Below are 18,942 nucleotides of genomic sequence, written 5' to 3' on the forward strand. Positions count from 1 at the left end.
ATATTATTGATATTTTATTTATGTTTTTGATAAATTCAGAACTTCATTGTGATATTGGAATGAATTTATTGTTATATTTGGATAGTTTAGCTATTCTAGTAATATGCTTGGAAATTTTCCGCTGTTTAATTATTTTGTATCAGAGAAATTTACACGAAATCTCTCGAGTCTTTTCATAACCATCTAGTAGACTCGCAAGCTTAGGCCGAGTTTGACCATGTGCATTCGTGTTTTTCTAGTGATCCTCACAACATCCGACTTGGTCTTGCTTCAGATAGTTCTAATCCTTTCAGTAACATGGACAACACGTATAGCTTGTGACTAGTTATGATGATGTCATACAATTTATCACCTTGGCGATTATCGCAATGTGCGGATCGTCGGATAGGGGCCCAGGCTTGTGCCACCATATTTATTTTTTAAAAAAAATTACAATCATTACTATGAAATTTTAAGTATAAATGAAAGAAATAATGAAATCAAATTAAGAAATCATTACAAAAGAATGATTAGTGTGAATCAAATAAATTTGAAAAATCTAAAATATGTTCTGAATTGGTTAGACTTTAAATTTTGTATTATTGTCCTATAATTTTTTAATATTTCATCTTCAACAAGCAATTTCTTATCATAATTACCTTTTTTTTTTAAAAAAAATTATAATTGGAATATGCTATTTATTAAAGAGTAACACTTTCAAAATATGTGTATATATTTAATAAATATTTATCATGAACGTTAATTAAAAGGAATTAAAAGGCAAAAATTTTCGTCCCAAAATCACCCTAGCAGAACATGAAAATTACGAAACCTACCTTGCAAACCCTAAACCCCCGAGCTAGTTCAACTCCAAGAAAAAGCTGGTAGCAATTTTTCGACACATGCTTTTCATTGAATTTTTTTTTATCATTTCCATTGGCCAGTTTCTTGGGATTTTTTGAATTTACGTAAAATTAGGGGGTTTTTCAAATATACGTAAAATTAGGGTCTGTGACCATTGTTCAAAAATGTCAATTTCCATCACCGGCATTCAAGCAAGCGGGCAATTTTTATTTTCCAACCGTTGCGATCAGGTTGACCACTAACATTGTATCCCTTTATATCTAGTGGCCTTAGCTTTTGCCCGTGAAGCTTCTCTCTCTCTCTCTTGACCCCTCGCTCTCTCAATCTGATCTTGGGCCGTGTTTTCAGAGTAATCGGTGATGGCAACATGCGGTGACAGTCAGGCAGTGGCGATGAAAACTGTGAGTGTTTTCCTATACATATGCTCTTTCAAATAAGGTTTCCTAACAGACTTGTATTGCTATTTATTATCTTTTCTGATTTTCACCGTTTCAATGGCAAACATACGATAATTTTCTTAAGATAAATCTTGGTGGCACTGGTGCATGTACTGCTGGTACGATTAGTGCTAGTGAGAGCGGAAGTACTTGTAGAAGTCCACCGCCCTTGGCGACCCTGAATGCCTGGTCTTCCAGGTTTAGGCAAAGTAAACGAGTCACTTGACAGCATGAGATTAACAGAATTCATGTCAGGCCTGTCTTGAATGCTTGCTTGACTACATAGCAACCCTAGTTGTATGCACATTGCTGCCTCATCAGGGTTGTGCTTGCACTTGGAAAGGCTAAGATCAACCAACTCCAATGCCTTGCCTCTTTGAAAGAGTGCCCAGGTCTGTGCGGCAGGAAGGAAAATAAACGAGGATTAAATGAAAACAATCAATGCATCTTCATTTTGGAAACAAAAATGTAATCATATATTCGATGAAGATATGTATTGCCAACTTGAATTTAAATTAATTGCAAGAAGCATGACTATGCACGGATGCATTTAACATATTATATCGTAAGAGGGAAATCTAAACTGGATGTTCTTTCTGTCCTAGTTTGTCAAAGGGACTCAAAAACCTGACAGAATCTCTGATCAGTGCACTTCCCAGTTTCCTCCATGGAATCATAAAGTGCACGGTGAGCTCATTTAAATGTAAGGTCAATATTTAAATCGATATTCCAAGAATAAATTGACTCATGGAAAAATCATTTGTTTGCCAAAACTCTAAACTCTTGGAAAGGAAAACATGGAATTTGATTTTTTGTGTTTGGTTATCAAGCAAAGTGAGAAAAAAAAAAAAAAAAAACCATGAACTTTCAACCCCCAAAAAAATCAGCTAGCAAAAATATGTCGGTTTAAACAAATGCTTCATAAATGAATTAAATGTTTTCCCATAACATACACCTTGTCAAGAATCCTTGTGTAAACAAGAATACGCCTACCTCAGGAATCCTTTTTACTTCTACGAAAGCAAATGATGAATTCTACAGCACCAGCACCTAAAAATCATAAAAGAGAAGCAGTCAAACTTTCACTAACACTATATTTAACCACTAGCATTAATAAACTCAAAGTAGGATATCTGTTAAAAGAATTTTGAATTCCTAAACAATAAAATATAAAAACTAAACTTCCACCAACAGTATATTTAGAATAATATTCAAAGCAACACTAGGTTAAGACAGACCCATACAATGGGGGTAAGTTGTTTAAGCACATGGTACAAAACAGGCTGTCGGACATTCAGTTTTAACTGTGTACATGCCTACAGCTCTCAAGGATTTAAAAAACATGGATTTGTAATTTGAAGAAAATTATTGCATGCTAAAGTAGACCTACAAGCCTTCACTTGTTAAAGGAAAAAAACACAGATTATGTTTTAATGTTCAACTTTAGATTAAAAAGGAAGCTGCATAAACAAAACAAAAAAAAATGACCTCCCAAATAATTGCATCATTAACTATTCTCTAACCCTTACGTAACTCAAGGGGTCTACCTTTTCTGCACCAAGCCGCCCATCATGATTCTTTCTCCCACACAATCTCCAACACCAAATCAACAAAGCTAAAAACGTCAGACTTCACTGACAAGTATCCATGTAAAGCGGTATTCAGGAGCCATGTAACCACTGCAATCCAACAAAAGTTTTGGGTTGCACGTTTCAATTTCCACGAGGATCCTCCTGGAAATGTCAACTATAATACTAGCCAAGGGAAACTTAAATAAAGAAGACAATAAAATGACCAAGTGTGAGGTTTTAGCAGTAAGCAACACAAAGATCTGAAGCAAGAAAATTACTCACCGAGTACCAAAAATCCTAAATGTCAGTGTATGGGAGCCTTACCGAGGAAAAAGCCTTGCCAAGCCAAAATCTGATATCTTTGGATTCAACTCTGTATATTACTGGCTTTGATGTCTCTATGAATAATCCTTTCAGGAGCCTCTTCATGCAGGCATAGAAGACCTCTTGCCACACCTGTAACTATTTGACACCTTCTCTGCCAATCCAAGGATGCTGACTTTGGTTTGTCTATATAATTTATATAAATAAATAAATAAATTTTAAATTCTCACGTGGCTTGAGGGGGCGGTAATTCAGCTCGGTAAAAATTATTTGTAAAGGTTGAGATCAGTTCTATGCTAATTGATCTGATTGTTTAGGTGCCGCTCTACCCGTTAAGTGAGCCTTACAGTGATAATTTTTGTACTTGTTAGTCAAGGCAAGGACATAGGCAATTTGCCGAACTTCGATAACATTTTTGGATGTAATCTTTATTTACAGCTTTCTTGTGCACACTTGATTAATTTAATTATACAATTTAATTTTCGTTGTGTATTTAAATTGAGTTAATTTATTTGCACTAGATTAACCTTAGAGTTGTGTAATACTGCTGTTAGGGGTTTGACCAAGGGCATCAATTTTGAAAATACCAATTCACTCTCTCTCTTGGAATTACGGTAAAGCTAACACTTAGAATGGAAATTATGTTGTGATGTTCCCACTGATGCTGATGGGGAGGTATGCTTAGTATGAAAATTGTGTTGTGATGTTCTTACTAATGCCGATGGGGAGGTATGCTCAGTATGAAAATTGTATTATGATGTTCCTACTGATGCCGATGGGGAGGTATGCTTAGTATGGAAATTGTGTTGTAATGTTCCTGCTGATGCCAATGGGGAGGTATACTCAGTATGGAAATTGCGTTGTGATGTTCCTACTTATGCCGATGGAGAGATATGCTCAATATGATAATTGTGCTGTGTTATCCCTACTAATGCCGATGGAGAGGTATGCTCAATATGGAAGTATGTATGGATTGAAAATTGAAAGTATGTGATCGATTGTATAATGTAAAATATCTATATGTGGATTTACGTACACATGGTTACACATTGAGTAGAGCATGTTCTAGGAAAATGAATACTTTTGAAAATATATTTATAGTTACACATATTTGTATTTACTTATGTAAGGATACTTATTTCATTTAAAGTAAGATTTGAGAGAAAGACATGTATTTCAATATATATATATATATATATTTGAGCATGTGTACGTTTTCATATGAGTTCTCAGAGTAAGAAAAAGACAAATTATAAAAGTATATTTGAAGCACTAAAACTCACGTTGTCAAACACTGTCAATAATTTATTCCGACTTGCTGGGAGGTGTCTTATCCCATGAATATTCTAACATTTTTCAAATATCCTATGGAGTATGACAGTAATCAAAGTAACGCAATAGAAGTGTGGGTGAGACTAAGAGATTTAGATGAAAGGTTTATTTTGTTATCCTAATTTATCTTAAAATTCCTAAGGATGTATTAAATTGATACTGGAGATATTATTGATATTTTATTTATGTTTTTGATAAATTCAGAACTTCATTGTGATATTGGGATGAATTTATTGTTATATTTGGATATTTTAGCTATTCTAGTAATATGCTTGGAAATTTTCCGCTGTTTATATATTGTATCAGAGAAATTTAAACGAAATCTCTCAGGTCTTTTCATAACCATCTAGTAGACTCGCAAGCTTAGGCCGAGTTTGACCATGTGCATTCGTGTTTTTCTAGTGATCCTCACAACATCCGATTTGGTCTTGCTTCAAATAGTTCTAATTCTTTTAGTAACATGAACAACACGTATAGCTTGTGACTAGTTATGATGATGTCATACAATTTATCACCTTGGCGATTATCGCAATGTGCGGATCGTAGGATAGGGGCCCAGGCTTGTGCCACCATATTTATTTTTTAAAAAAATTACAATCATTACTATGAAATTTTAAGTATAAATGAAAGAAATAATGAAATCAAATTAAGAAATCATTACAAAAGAATGAGTAGTGTGAATCAAATAAATTTGAAAAATCTAAAATATGTTCTGAATTGGTTAGACTTTAAATTTTGTATTATTGTCCTATAATTTTTTAATATTTCATCTTCAACAAGCAATTTCTTACCATAATTACCTTTTTTTTTAAAAAAAAAAATTATAATTGGAATATGCTATTTATTAAAGAGTAACACTTTTAAAATATGTGTATATATTTAATAAATATTTATCATGAACGTTAATTAAAAGGAATTAAAAGGCAAAAATTTTCGTCCCAAAATCACCCTAGCAAAACATGGAAATTATGAAACCTACCTTGCAAACCCTAAACCCCTGAGCTAGTTCAACTCCAAGAAAAAGCTGGTAGCAATTTTTCAGCACATGCTTTTTATTGAATTTTTTTTTATCATTTCCATTGGCCGGTTTCTTGGGGTTTTTTGAATTTACGTAAAATTAGGGGGTTTTTCGAATATACGTAAAATTAGGGACTGTGACCATTGTTCAAAAATGTCAATTTCCATCACCGACATTCAGGCAGGCGGGCAATTTTTATTTTCTAACCGTTGCGATCAGGTCGACCACTAACATTGTATCCCTTTATATCTGGTGGCCTTAGCTTTTGCCCGTGAAGCTTCTCTCTCTCTCTCTTGATCCCTCGCTCTCTCCCTCTGATCTTGGGCCGTGTTTTCGGAGTAATCGGTGATGGCAACATGCGGTGACAGTCAGGCAGTGGCGATGAAAACTGTGAGTGTTTTCCTATACATATGCTCTTTCAAATAAGGTTTCCTAACATATTTGTATTGCTATTTATTATCTTTTCTAATTTTCACCGTTTCAATGGCAAACATATGATAATTTTCTTAAGGATGTGCTTATGTTGTTTAGTATATTTTAATCCAATTTACATTCATCTCTCTCTCTCTCCAATGGGGTGGCTTTTGCTGCCGTTAGTGATAAGCACGCCTAGCATCTCATCATTCCTATTAACCTCTCCCCCTAGCATCTCATCATTCCTACTAATGATGAGATGCCAGGCGTGCTTATCACTAACGGCAGCAAAAGCCACCCCACCGTAGAGAGAGAGAGAGAGATGAAAGTAATTTGGATTAAAATATACTAAACAATATAAGCGCATCCTTAAGAAAATTATTGTACGGTTGCCATTGAAACGGTGAAAATCAAAAACAATAATAAATAGCAATACAAATATGTTAGGAAGCTGTTAGAGCCAGAGCCAAAAGACAACCTGGAGCTGGAGCTGAGTTGGAGATGCGATCCATTCATGGAGCTGAGTTGGAAAGCGCATTGCAATTAATTTCACGCGATGAAATTAATCTCCATTTTATCTCTCCATTGTAACTTCTCATTTATGTTTAATTGTGATTAAATTGTGATTTCATTCTCAGCCCTATAAATAGAGAGCTGAGGAATGTAATATGTGCATAAGGTACAAGAGACAACAAAGTGAGAAGCTCAGAAGAGCGAAGAGGAGAAAGAGGAGGAAGAGAGGGAGAGAGAGAGTGAGAATTGTAATTTTCTAGCGAAATAATGAATATTTGGTGTGTGCATGAACATAAGTCGATATTGACCAAACCATGTTAAATTTTTGGTGTCACATTTTTCTAGATGATCTCAAGTTCCTAACAAGTGGTATCAGAGCCCAGTTCGAGCAGAAAATTCAAATCGGAAGTGATCCCAAAATCAAAGCTCTGTCCAATAAATCAAAACTGCGTTTTAAGGCCACCATCACATTCAGATCGCCGCGACGAAGAGAACGGTGCAAGTTGGAGCTCGAACGGAGTCCAGGCGAAGCCTCACGCGTTCTCACATGCCTTGCTAGAGCAAGACGCCTCACCACGCACCAGTCACGCGCCAGTGACCAACTCCTCATGCGCAATTGCACGCATCTTCCTCGCCCGAACAGCCTCGACCCAACCCAACCCGGAGAGAGACATAGACTAGGTTAACCCGAGAACCGGTCCCCGACTCAGATTCGATCTGCCGCCTCAGCGCCACGTCAGCGCCCCACGTCAACAGGTGGACCCCACTGCCACATCGGTAGGTGGGACCCATTGCTACGTCAGCAGGTGGACCCCACGGCTAGGTCAGCAAGTGGACCCCACTGCCATGTCATCGTGCCACATCAGCCGAGTTGACCATGTTTGACCATTACTTTGATTGAACTTTTCGAAGTCGTTTTGGGTCCGTTTTTCAAGCGACTTGAACCATTTCTAGGGTTTTCAATCGTTCCGAATCCAACCGCACTATCCATTTGAGCAAATTTCATCTCTAGATTAGCAAATTGAGATGTCGAATGAAAAGAGCTCAAAAATCAAAATGTTCAATGGGAACAATTTCGATTTCTAGAAAATGCAGATAAAAGATTATTTGTTTGGGAAGGAATTGCACTTACCGTTGAAGGGAAAGTCAGCATCCATAAACGAGAATGAGTGGGAGTTGCTTAATCGAAAAGCCTTCGAAGCCATCAGAATGACATTGTCGAAATCTGTGGCGTTCAATATCAAGCATATAACATCCACCAAGTCTCTGATAGATGCGCTCTCTAATATGTACGAGCAACCTTCAACCGCAAATAAGGCACATCTCATGAAAAGTCTATTTACGATGAGCATGTCTGCAGGTGAAAGTTTCGGCAGACATTTGAATAATTTCAACGAGTTGTCAAATCAAGTCACCTCAATCGAGATGACGTTTGACAATGAGATTCGAACCCTACTGATTCTCAGTCAGTTGTCTGAAAGTTGGAATGGTGTCGTTACTGCTGTCAATAGCTCCACAGAAAAATCGAAACTTGTATACGATGAAGTCGTCAGCATGATTTTGACGGAGGAAATAAGAATGCAGTCAAACCATGCCTCCACTTCGAGTTCAGCCTTGAACATGGAGAGTCGAGGCAAAGAAAACAGGCATGGACGATCAAATAACCGTGACAGATCTAGGCCCAAGCGGTCTAAATCCAGAAATCTCAGAGGTACTCAGGACACAGGTTCCCAGAGCACAAAAGTTATTGAGTGCTGGAACTGTGGAAAGACTGGTCATTACAAGAACCAGTGCAGAAGTCAAAAAAAAAAATTCGAGACGAAGGTAAAGACAGAAACAAATATTGCTTCCGAAAATGATGAGATGTTGATCTACTCTTTGGAGAGCAAGCAGGAGTTTTGGGTCTTAGACTCCGAAGCCTCATTTCATGTCAGTTGCTGCAGAGATTGTCTAGACGAGTACACACCAGGTAATTTCGGTAAGGTGTACCTTGGCAACGATCAATCTTGCGACATAACCGACAAGGAAGTTGTGAAGATCAATCTAAACGGGTCAGTATGGAAGCTGAAGGATGTCAAGTATATTCCAGACCTGAGAAAGAATTTGATCTCAATTGGTCAGCTGGCAAATAAGGGATACACGACGAAATTCATTGGTGATGAATGGAAAGTTTCAAAGGGTATACTTACGATTGTACGAGATAAGAAAATCGAAACACTTTTTCTAACCTCCAATGCCTCCATGTTTATTTTAATATAGATTGACATGTGTGAGGATTTTATAGTCAGGAAACAAAAGAGGGTTCGTTTTCAGATAAACACTCATGCCCCAAAGAAGAAGGGACTAGAACTAATCCACTCAGAATGTGTCGGGACACAACAACAGAATGCCGAGAATCCTCAGGTGAAGGAACTAGTGGAGCAAATTGTCGCACCACCGTCTCCGAAGCTTAGGAGATCTACTCGATCTCATATACCAAACAGAAGGTATATTAATTACTTACTTCTGACAGATGGAGAAGAGCCTGAATGCTATGTTGAAGCATGTCAAGCAAGAGATGCGAGCAAGTGGGAGCTTGCAATGAAGGATGAGATGAAGTCCCTCACCTCCAACAGAAATTTGGAAGTTGCCCAAAGGTCTTCACAACAAGTGGGTGTACAAAATCGAAGAGGAGCATAATGGCTCTAGAAGGTACAAGCCTCGATTGGTAGTCAAAGACTTCGAGCAAAAGGAAGAGATTGACTACACTTGCATTTTTACACTAGTTGTGAAGATGACAACCATCAAATTAGTCCACAAAAATCGAGCAGATAGAAAGATGGTAACTATAGAGAAACTGAAGTTGTATTCAACTACAGTTAGTCTTCATGCCTGAAGACATATTGTGAGCACATCATTTATTCATGATACTAGTTGAGGAGATTATTAGAGCTGGAGCCAGAAAACAACCAAGAGCTGGAGCTGAGTTGGAAAACGCGTTGTAATTAATCTCACGCGGTGAAATTTATCTCCATTTTATCTCTCCATTCTAACTTCCCATTTATGTTTAATTGTGATTAAATTGTGATTTAATTCTCAGCCCTATAAATAGAGAGCTGAGGAATGTAATATGTGCAGAGGGTACAAGAGACAACAAAGTGAGAAGCTCAGAGAGCGGAGAGGAGAAAGAGGAGGAAGAGAGGGAGAGAGAGAGAGTGAGAATTGTAATTTTTCGACGAAATAGTGAATATTTGGTATGTGCTCCGTGGACGTAGGTCCATATTGATCGAACCACATTAAATTTTTGGTGTCACATTTTTCTGAATGTTCACAGGTTCCTAACAGAAGTCATATTTGAAAGAGCAGATGTATAGGAAAACATTCACAGTTTTCATCGCCACAGCCTGACTGTCACCGCATGTTGTCATCACCGATTACTCCGAAGACACGGCCCAAGATCAGAGAGAGGGCGGGGGATCAAGAGAGAGAGAGAAGCTTCACGAGCAAAACCTAAGGCCGCCAGATATAAAGGGATACAATGTCGGTGGCCGACCTGATCGCAACGGTCAAAAAATAAAAATTGCCCGCCTACCTGAACATCGGTGATGGAAATTGACATTTTTGAACAATGGTCACAAACCCTAATTTTATGTATATTCAAAAAACCTCCTAATTTTACGTAAATTCGAAAAACCCCAAGAAACCGACCCAGGAAAATGATAAAATAAAAATTCAATAAAAAGCATGTGCCAAAAAATTGCTACCAGCTTTTTCTTGGAGTTGAACCAGCTCGAGGGTTTAGGGTTTGCAAGGTAGATTTCGTAATTTTCATGTTCTGTTGGGGGCGATTTTGGGACGAAAATTTTTGCCTTTTAATTCCTTTTAATTAAAGTTCATGATAAATATTTACTAAATATATACACATATTTTAAAAATGTTACTCTTTAATAAATAACATATTCCAATTATAATTTTTTTTTAAATAATTATGATAAGGAATTGCTTGTTAAAGATGAAATATTAAAAAATTATAGGACAATAATACAAAATCTAAAGTCTAACCAATTCAGAATATATTTTAGATTTTTCAAATTTAATTGATTTACACTACTCATTCTTTTGTAATGATTTCATTATTTTTTTCATTTATACTTAAAATTTTATAGTAATGATTGTAATTTTTTAAAAAAAAATAAAAATAATGGCACAAGCCTAGGCCCCTATCCCACGATCCGCACATCGTGATAATCGCCAAGGTGATAAATTGTTTGACATCATCATAACTAGTCACAAGTTATACGTGTTGTTCATGTTACTAAAAGGATTAAAACTATCTGAAGCAATACCAAGTCAGATGTTGTAAGGATCACTAGAAAAACACAAATGCACATAGTCAAACTCGACCTAAGCTTGCGAGTCGACTAGATGGTTATGAAAAGACCCGAGAGATTTCATTTAAATTTCTCTGATACCAAATAATTAAACAACGAAAAATCTCCAAGCATATTACCAGAATAGCTAAAATATCCAAATATAACAATAAATTCATCCCAATATCACAATGAAGTTCTGAACTTATTAAAAACATAAATAAAATATCAATAATATCTCTAATATCAATTTAATACATCCTTAGGAATTTTAAGATAAACTAGAATAACAAAATAAACATTTAATCTAAATCTCTCTATCTAGTCTCACCCACGCTTCCATTGCGCTACTCTAATTACTGTCATACTCCATAGGGCATTTGAAAAATGTTAGAATATTCATGAGATAAGACACCTCTTAGCAAGTCGAAATAAATTATTAACAGTGTGTGACAACGTGAGTTTTAGTGTTTCAAATATACTTTCATAATTTGTCTTTTTCTTACTCTGAGAACTCATATGAAATCGAACACATGCTCAAATATATATATATATATATATATATATACATATATTAAAATACATGCCTTTCTTTTAAATCATGCTTTAAATGAAATAAGTATCCCTACATAAGTAAATACAAATGTGTAAATATAAATATAATTTCAAAAGTATTCATTTCTCTAGAACATATTCTAACTCAATGTGTAACCACGTGTACGTAAATCCACAAATAAATATTTTACATAATACAACCGATCACATACTTTCAATTTTCAACTCATACTTAGTTCCATAGTGAGCATATCTCTCCATCGGCATTAGTAGGGACAATACAGCACAATTATCATACTGAGCATACATCTCCATCGGCATAAGTAGGAACATCACAACGCAATTTTCATACTGAGTATACCTCCCCATCAGCATCAGTAGGAACATTACAACACAATTTCCATACTGAGCATACCTCCCTATCGGCATCAATAGGAACATCACAATACAATTTTCATACTGAGTATACCTCCCCATCAGCATCAGTAGGAACATTACAACACAATTTCCATACTGAGCATGCCTCCCTATCGGCATCAGTAGGAACATCACAATACAACTTTCATACTGAGCATACCTCCCCATCAACATTAGTGGGAACATCACAACACAATTTTCATACTGAGCATACCTCCCCATCAGCATCAGTGGGAACATCACAACACAATTTCCATACTGAGTGTTAGCTTTACCGTAATCCTAATAAGGGGGGTGAATTGGTACTTGTAGAAGTCCACTGCCCTTGGCAACCCTGAATGCCTGGTCTTCCAAGTTTAGGCAAAGTAAACGAGTCACTTGACGGCATGAGATGAACAGAATTCATGTCAGGCCTGTCTTGAATGCTTGCTTGACAACATAGCAACCCTAGTTGTATGCACATTGCTGCCTCATCAGGGGTTGCACTTGGAAAGGCTAAGATCAACCAACTCCCATGAGGGAGGTGGAGCTGATTGATAGTTGTGATCAAATCTATGGTAACATACCAAGGCAGAGTGGCCGAGTTTTTGACACATTTAACACAGGGGTCTTATCAGGGTGAGTGGAGAAGAAGGAAGGATTGTACCTACCTCCTCCACGTCAACCACGAGAGAATCGAGAGCCTCTACCCCGAGATGAGGAACCAAATGAGTTAGGAGATTTGACCAGGGTATTGTGAGCAGCAAGAGACTAAGTAGTGAGCATTGTCTAGGTTTGATGGGCTAACCGAGATTTATGTGTAAGCAAGAAGCTGTATATTTGTTGTGGTGAGAGAGGATCAGCCCGAGTTGTGAGAGAGGTGACCAAGGGATCATAATTTGTCCCAAGTCCAGCATGTAAGTAAATTGAAAATTAAAAAGGGGAAAGGGCCTGCCCAGCAACGCCTAAGGAGGCAGCCAACGTCTTGGCTCTGCGAAAATAATCTGTAATGGACTCAGAGCCCTTTTTGAGAGTGGCCAACTGATATTGAGTCTGCGTGACATGGGCAATGGATTGAGAAGAAAAGAGAGTCTGTAGAGTCGTCCAAGCATCTTGAGCAGTGTCACAGTCAAGAACCTGGGTTAGCACCTGGTTCGACAGAGATGAATTAATGGCATAGAGGATGAGTTGGTCATGTAAGACCCACTGAGTATAATCGGGATTGGGGGCATCGTTGATCATGGGAGGAGGCATTGGAGATGAGCAATCGACATGACCAACTCTGCAGGAAATTATCGATGGTTAGCTTTATGGTGATGAAGTGACTAGCAGAATTAAGGGTGGGGTTAGAAACCATTAAAGGTGGATGCTGTGTTTTGGAGCTGGGTGAAGAGTCACCGGAAGCCATCGAAATATGCAGGACGTACAAGCTCTAATACGATGTTAAAAGTAAATGCTGAACATGGGCGTCAAGTACCAAATAGAGAGCTCAATGAATTCAATATTTGATTAGTTCTTCTTGCATTTGTGCTGTTACAATCCATTTTATATAAACTTATTCTAGCCAGAGAAGATCTTTTATTCCCAGAGGAATCCTTACTAATTCTCTGCAGTGCCATGATTGTTGGTTGCCGTGGTGATGGTGGAAGAGTCTGCTGCAGGTTTGTTGATTGCTGTCCTCTGCTGTGCTGATTGTGGTTTGCTGTCCTCTGCGAGCATGGTAGTATTTTTAACAACCCCTCAAACCGTGTTATCAACAAACCACGTGAATATGCATGAGGGAATTACGGCAGAAATTATCGTAAAAGAAATTTTTATTTAAATTCCCGAAATCGCCCTGACGCAGCACGGAAGTACAAAACTTACCTTGTAAACCGGCCCAAACCGTCCATGCCCGAGCAGGTTCAACTCCGAGAAAAAGTTGGTAGCAATTTGCAGAGTCCAAAGGTCGAAGAACAGGCTCGAGGATTCCCCTTCGTCCGCCTCCCCTCCGGAGCCGCCATCGGCGCCTCTGCAGCCTTTCACTCGCCTCTCCAAGCACGCGCACAGCCCGGAGAGAAAGCCCATCGAGGCATCGAAATCTCAGGTACCTCGTGGATCCCGATCCAGCTTCAAGCAAGCAGTCGCAGTTGTGAGGCGCACCTTGTCTTCGGCAGACGGCGAAGCCACCGTGAAGTTCGTTCCCGAAGCGGTGCCCATTTTGGAGGAAGCGGCAGTGGCGTGCAATTTCAAGTAGGATATGGAACGCGAGGCTGCGGTTGCCAATAAAATTGGCGGGAATTTTCCCGCTGGGCGTTTGTGGGCTCACTCCCTTTAAATTAGAATTGACGAGTTGTAATTGGTCCATATATTTTGAAGAGGGAAGCTTTAAAGTCTAAGATTAACCTTGCGTGATTAATTTGGCGTGGTTAATGACTTTAGTCATCACAGTGTTAATAGGTATAATTTATTAGTTAAACTTTTCTTAAAATTATCATTTAGGCTACATTTGGTCTTTTCATTTGGCTTGAAGATGAGAGAATGAGTTTTTCTTTTTTCTTCCTATAAAATTGTAGATATTTTTTTAGTTTCTCCAGGAACTTGAATTTTAGATTTTGTATTTCCAAATTCATACAAATCTAAATCTAATGTTTAAAGTTCATGGTCTCGAACATAATCTTTGCGTGTTTCCTGAGATTAAGCGATAAATTGATGGATGGCATCAAGCAAAGAGTATGCAATTATGTTGGGTATTCCATAAATATGTGGAATCAATGGGGAGAAAAAGGAAGTTGAAGGGAGGAAAGGGAGGAGCTGTTGTATGTGAAACGGAAAACAAATTGGACTTGCTACATTAGAGAGGGACATTGCTGAGGATAAATAATGACTACAAATGGAAGATGAACAAAGAGTGAGAGACTCTTCCCATAGAAGAATTCATTGATGGATGAAAGTATCCATCAAGATAACAAAACGAATGTTATGACAAGTTTACAATTTTGATGGAAAAATGGGAACAGAGGTCATAACAAGGGATGATTTTTGTTCAAATTCAAAATGCAAAACAATTAGAGAAAAAATTTTAAATGAAGAGTCATAGATTATACACTAGGCTCTACTCATTATATCACGCATATAGCAAATCCTTAATGCAAAAGATTTATACTTTGACAATGAAGCACCAAGGGTTAGAGAGTTGAAGGACTACTAGAAAACTATTATATATATATATATATGGCATATTTAGCCACAAGATACAAGAGAGGTGAGTGACATGATGTGCAAGTGTGTTTTATTTTGAATTCAAAAGTAGTTATCTTATTTATTTTCTAGTAATTAAGTATTTTAAATTGAAAATATTAAATTATGTTTATTTGTTTTAAGATGCATTTATGTTTTGGTTGATTCAAATTCCTAACAATAGATTAGTTATAATAACTAATAAGTTAGTTATAAGTAGTTATGGCAAATAAAAATGTGAAATTTTTTATAAGTTTATAACGATGAATGGACAAGTAATAACTATTATCAAATTTCAAAAAGGGAATGTGCATTCCTTTCTTACTACATGTTTAATGAAATAATTTTTTTTTTTTTTTAAACTATAAGGAATGCTTATTACCTGCATTGCAGAAATTTTCAAAACATTCCATCTTATTCCAAAAAATAATGATCTCGCAAACCAAACATAACTTTAACTTATATGAGATTTCATGATTAGCAGGCATCCTTTGTTATATTTTCATCATGCTTTTGACTTTTTTAAAATAATAATAATTATAATAGTAATATGATTAATGATGTGAAATTAATTAATATCCCCCAATGCAACCAAAATAATATTACGTATGTTAGCTATTCATGAAGTTCAAAATTATTAGAATTTACAATTTCAGTAATCAAATTACCATCCATGTATGATCATGATATTTGGTTCATTAGTTATAATAATATTAAATTCCTAAAAATATAATATTCTTATAGTTAAAATGATAGTAAAATTATTTTAATGCCCAAAACTATTCAAGTACAATATAATTTTAATTTAACCAGTATAACCATAGATAAAATAATTATGACACTAATAAAAAAATGAAACTTCAAAATGAATATTACTATAATAAAATAAAACATGAAAATAGATATTTCCGTGATTAAATTCAGAAATAATCATTTTTCATTTCTTTCATGTCAATCTACCTTATGGCCCCATCTCCTTCCAATGTTAGAATTCTCCTCAGAGCTACCATTAGTTGTGAGCTGAAAAAAAAAAAAAAAGGGAAACCAAACCAAGCCAATCGAAAACATTGCATACGAAAATCTCCACCCAAAACTATGATCATTCTCTCAACGACAATTTTTTCAACGTGAGAATAAATAGGGACAACTCAAACTCCTCTATTTTCCTCGTGTTTGATGACATCGTTGCTAGTCGCCATTTGTGGTGAAAAGATAACTCTTTTTCCAGCGCCCAATGAACACATTGATGTGGTCCTCTTTTCTTAAGCAATTGAATAAATTCTTCATAAAAACAAGTATAAGAGTGTCACCAAGTAGTATTAGGGGAGTCCCTAAATCATTTTCTCAAGGAACGGTTTGCTTAAATATCGAATTAATTACTATAAAAACTAAAGGAGAATTATGTACTATTGCTAATTACAATGTTATTTATAATGAAAATGGATTTTTTAGCATAACCAAAAATGGTTTGTTCTTCTTTTGTATGAAATGGTAAAATGAATATTAAGTGAGCTAAAAGAAATTTAAATGCAACATGTTAATGAACTCAATATAGAATTGGAAAATAAGTATGCAACAAGTTGGGATTTATGTTCCGATGCACCTTGGCACTAACATTACTCTTTTTCATAAATTGGAGGAGTTTACGAATGTGTGTTGAGTGAATTATGGTTATCTTTGCTAAAGGAGCTAAATCATAATCATCAACATCATCTAATCCAATTATTCTCACGCGAAAGCTTAACCACACAACAAAGAGTTTTAGTTTTAGGTATATATATTAAACATGGAGGAGAAATGATAAGTTAAATCTGTGCAAGAGAACTAGGTGGTGGAACCTAAAGGGAGAAAATATAATAAAATTTAAAGATAATATTTTGAAATATGATGATTGGACTATAAAGGATGATGTTGACAAAAACACTCTTTGCCATTATTTTGAAATGGCATTCAACAAAATACTAGTATTGGAGCATGAGCTACAATATTTCTCACAACGACAGCTTTTGAAGCAATTATCAAGTGAGTGCCTTTGAATTTTTCCAGGAGTGCAATAAGGACGAGCTAATTTATGGCCTCTAGAATTTGAAGGTTTTTGGACAGATTTAATGAGATGAGGGTTGGTCTTAGCCATCATGGCCATGAGGTCAGAATTAGGCAATTGGTTAATGTTGACTTTTTGAGTCTGTTTCCTATTTTGATTATGACATATCACGACATCTAATTTGTGTTTAAGTGATTATGATGCAATATGGAAGGCTTGAAAGCATTTAAACGATCATATTCTAAGGCGTATTCCATGGATTATTTAAGAACGGAGCTTGAAGACTTTATGTTTTTAAGTTGTAATAGTAATTAGGTTTAATTTGTGCATGTATTTCATTTGAATTTAAATTGAAGCTCAAACATTGACCATAGATTGACCTTAGGACTCCAAGTTTCATGAAAACCCTTTTACTTAAAAAGTTAAATCATTCAAAGGTTTTGATATGATTTTGAAGTCAAGAGAGGGCCAAAATTTCGAATTTGTTAAGGCCTAGTCAACTGGCTCCTAAGCCCCAATCGACCGACTTGTGCACTTGGCCAGAAATGCATTTTTGTAATTACCCTGTTGACCGAACCTTGAAGCCCAGTCGATTGGCTAGACCATTTGGCCTGATTGTAAAGCCCCAGTCGACTAGCCTCTCGAAAGCCTAGTGAAGCCCAATCGACCAACCTTCAAGTCATTGATGTTCCGACAAACCGGATCATAAGACCCGGCCGACCGAAGCTCGCAAAAATGGAAATCTCCCTAGGGCCAGTCGATTGGAGCACATCCCAGTTGACCGGACCTCTCTAGTGCAGGCAATTTTGAGCTCCAACGGTCAAAACTTTTGAAAATAAAATTATATTTTACTCCCCAACGGTCACATAATGGCTAGAATGGAAATCTCCCTAGGGCTAGTCGACCGGACCTCTCGGGTTCAAGAAAATTTGAGCTCCAACAATCGAAAATTTTGAAAATAAAATTACATTTTACTCCCCAACTATCACATGCCATTATTCAATCATTCACGTCCATTCTTGTTCATAGCTTAAACATAGCATTACATTTCACTTTAAGTGACTTTTTCCATTCATATTGTTCACGTTTCACATTTCATTCATTTATCATTTCATTGTCATTACATTACATTTTCCTTTATTTCCTTCATACTATAGCTGGTCTTTAGTCATCATCAGTTAGTCTGTAGCTCCTTTTAATTGTCATCAGTTAGTCTACACAGAATTAAGCTAGAATCTGCTAACATGGCTGTCTTTCAGCTGTCTTACATTTACATGGTTGCATTTAACATACACAAGCAACATAGTCCATATCATATTTTATTCTCAATGTTTTACTTACTTAGCCTACATCTCATACATTTAACATATATTTGCACACAATTTAGCAGTAAAATTCATACGTATTCCTGTAAAATAAGTCAACCCACATTTAACATTTATATGCTGAAAATACATTTCATTTCTTACATAATTTCTCAGAAATTATTTTTCACTTTCATTTGTTTACTTTCACATATACATAGTTATAGAAGCAGTTCTAGGCTCAGAAAACATAATTTTACATGGTTGGCATTTTATAAATCATACCAAAACATACATGTTGACCCTATGGGTTATACCCTATTTTGATTATGACAAATAATATTTTGGTATTTAATGGATTGATGAGTTTGTGTGCTGGACAAATCGAACGTATCATATTGTGCACGCACATGGCACATGAAGTGAAGACCTGAAGACCCTGAAGATCATTTTTATTGTATTTCATTCTTATTCGGGTCTATAATATTTAAATAGGATTATGGTCTGTAATAATTAATGTCTTATCTGATGGTAGGATTGATAAGTTTATGACCATAGATGGACCTTAGGGAAGATCGGTCGACTGACACCGGATTTTTTCGGTGCCCTTGAACTAAAAAGGA

General features: G+C 36.3%; 1 protein-coding gene across 3 annotated transcripts; it reads right to left on the reverse strand.

Moving 5' to 3' along the window:
* Positions 1 to 1,042: 1,042 nt before the first annotated feature.
* On the reverse strand, positions 1,043 to 13,962 carry LOC131145456 (cysteine-rich receptor-like protein kinase 11). 3 transcript variants are annotated; one of them, XM_058094543.1, is made up of 4 exons: positions 13,619 to 13,962; positions 13,353 to 13,461; positions 2,274 to 2,330; positions 1,043 to 1,674 (listed from the first exon to the last, which is right to left on the reverse strand). In XM_058094543.1, the coding sequence occupies exons 1-3, from the start codon at positions 13,817 to 13,819 to the stop codon at positions 2,275 to 2,277; spliced, it is 366 nt and encodes a 121-aa protein (XP_057950526.1). In that variant the 5' UTR covers positions 13,820 to 13,962; the 3' UTR covers positions 1,043 to 1,674; position 2,274. The 3 variants fall into 3 exon arrangements, 2 of the variants coding, with proteins under 2 accessions (XP_057950526.1, XP_057950524.1); XR_009134157.1 differs by lacking the exons at positions 13,353 to 13,461; positions 13,619 to 13,962 and adding an exon at positions 2,828 to 3,789 and having other exon boundaries at positions 1,049 to 1,674; XM_058094541.1 differs by lacking the exons at positions 1,043 to 1,674; positions 2,274 to 2,330 and adding an exon at positions 2,691 to 3,361.
* Between the last annotated feature and the right edge of the window lie 4,980 nt (positions 13,963 to 18,942).

The sequence above is a fragment of the Malania oleifera genome, chromosome 13 (assembly GCF_029873635.1).
Source record: "Malania oleifera isolate guangnan ecotype guangnan chromosome 13, ASM2987363v1, whole genome shotgun sequence".
Classification (NCBI taxonomy): domain Eukaryota; kingdom Viridiplantae; phylum Streptophyta; class Magnoliopsida; order Santalales; family Ximeniaceae; genus Malania; species Malania oleifera.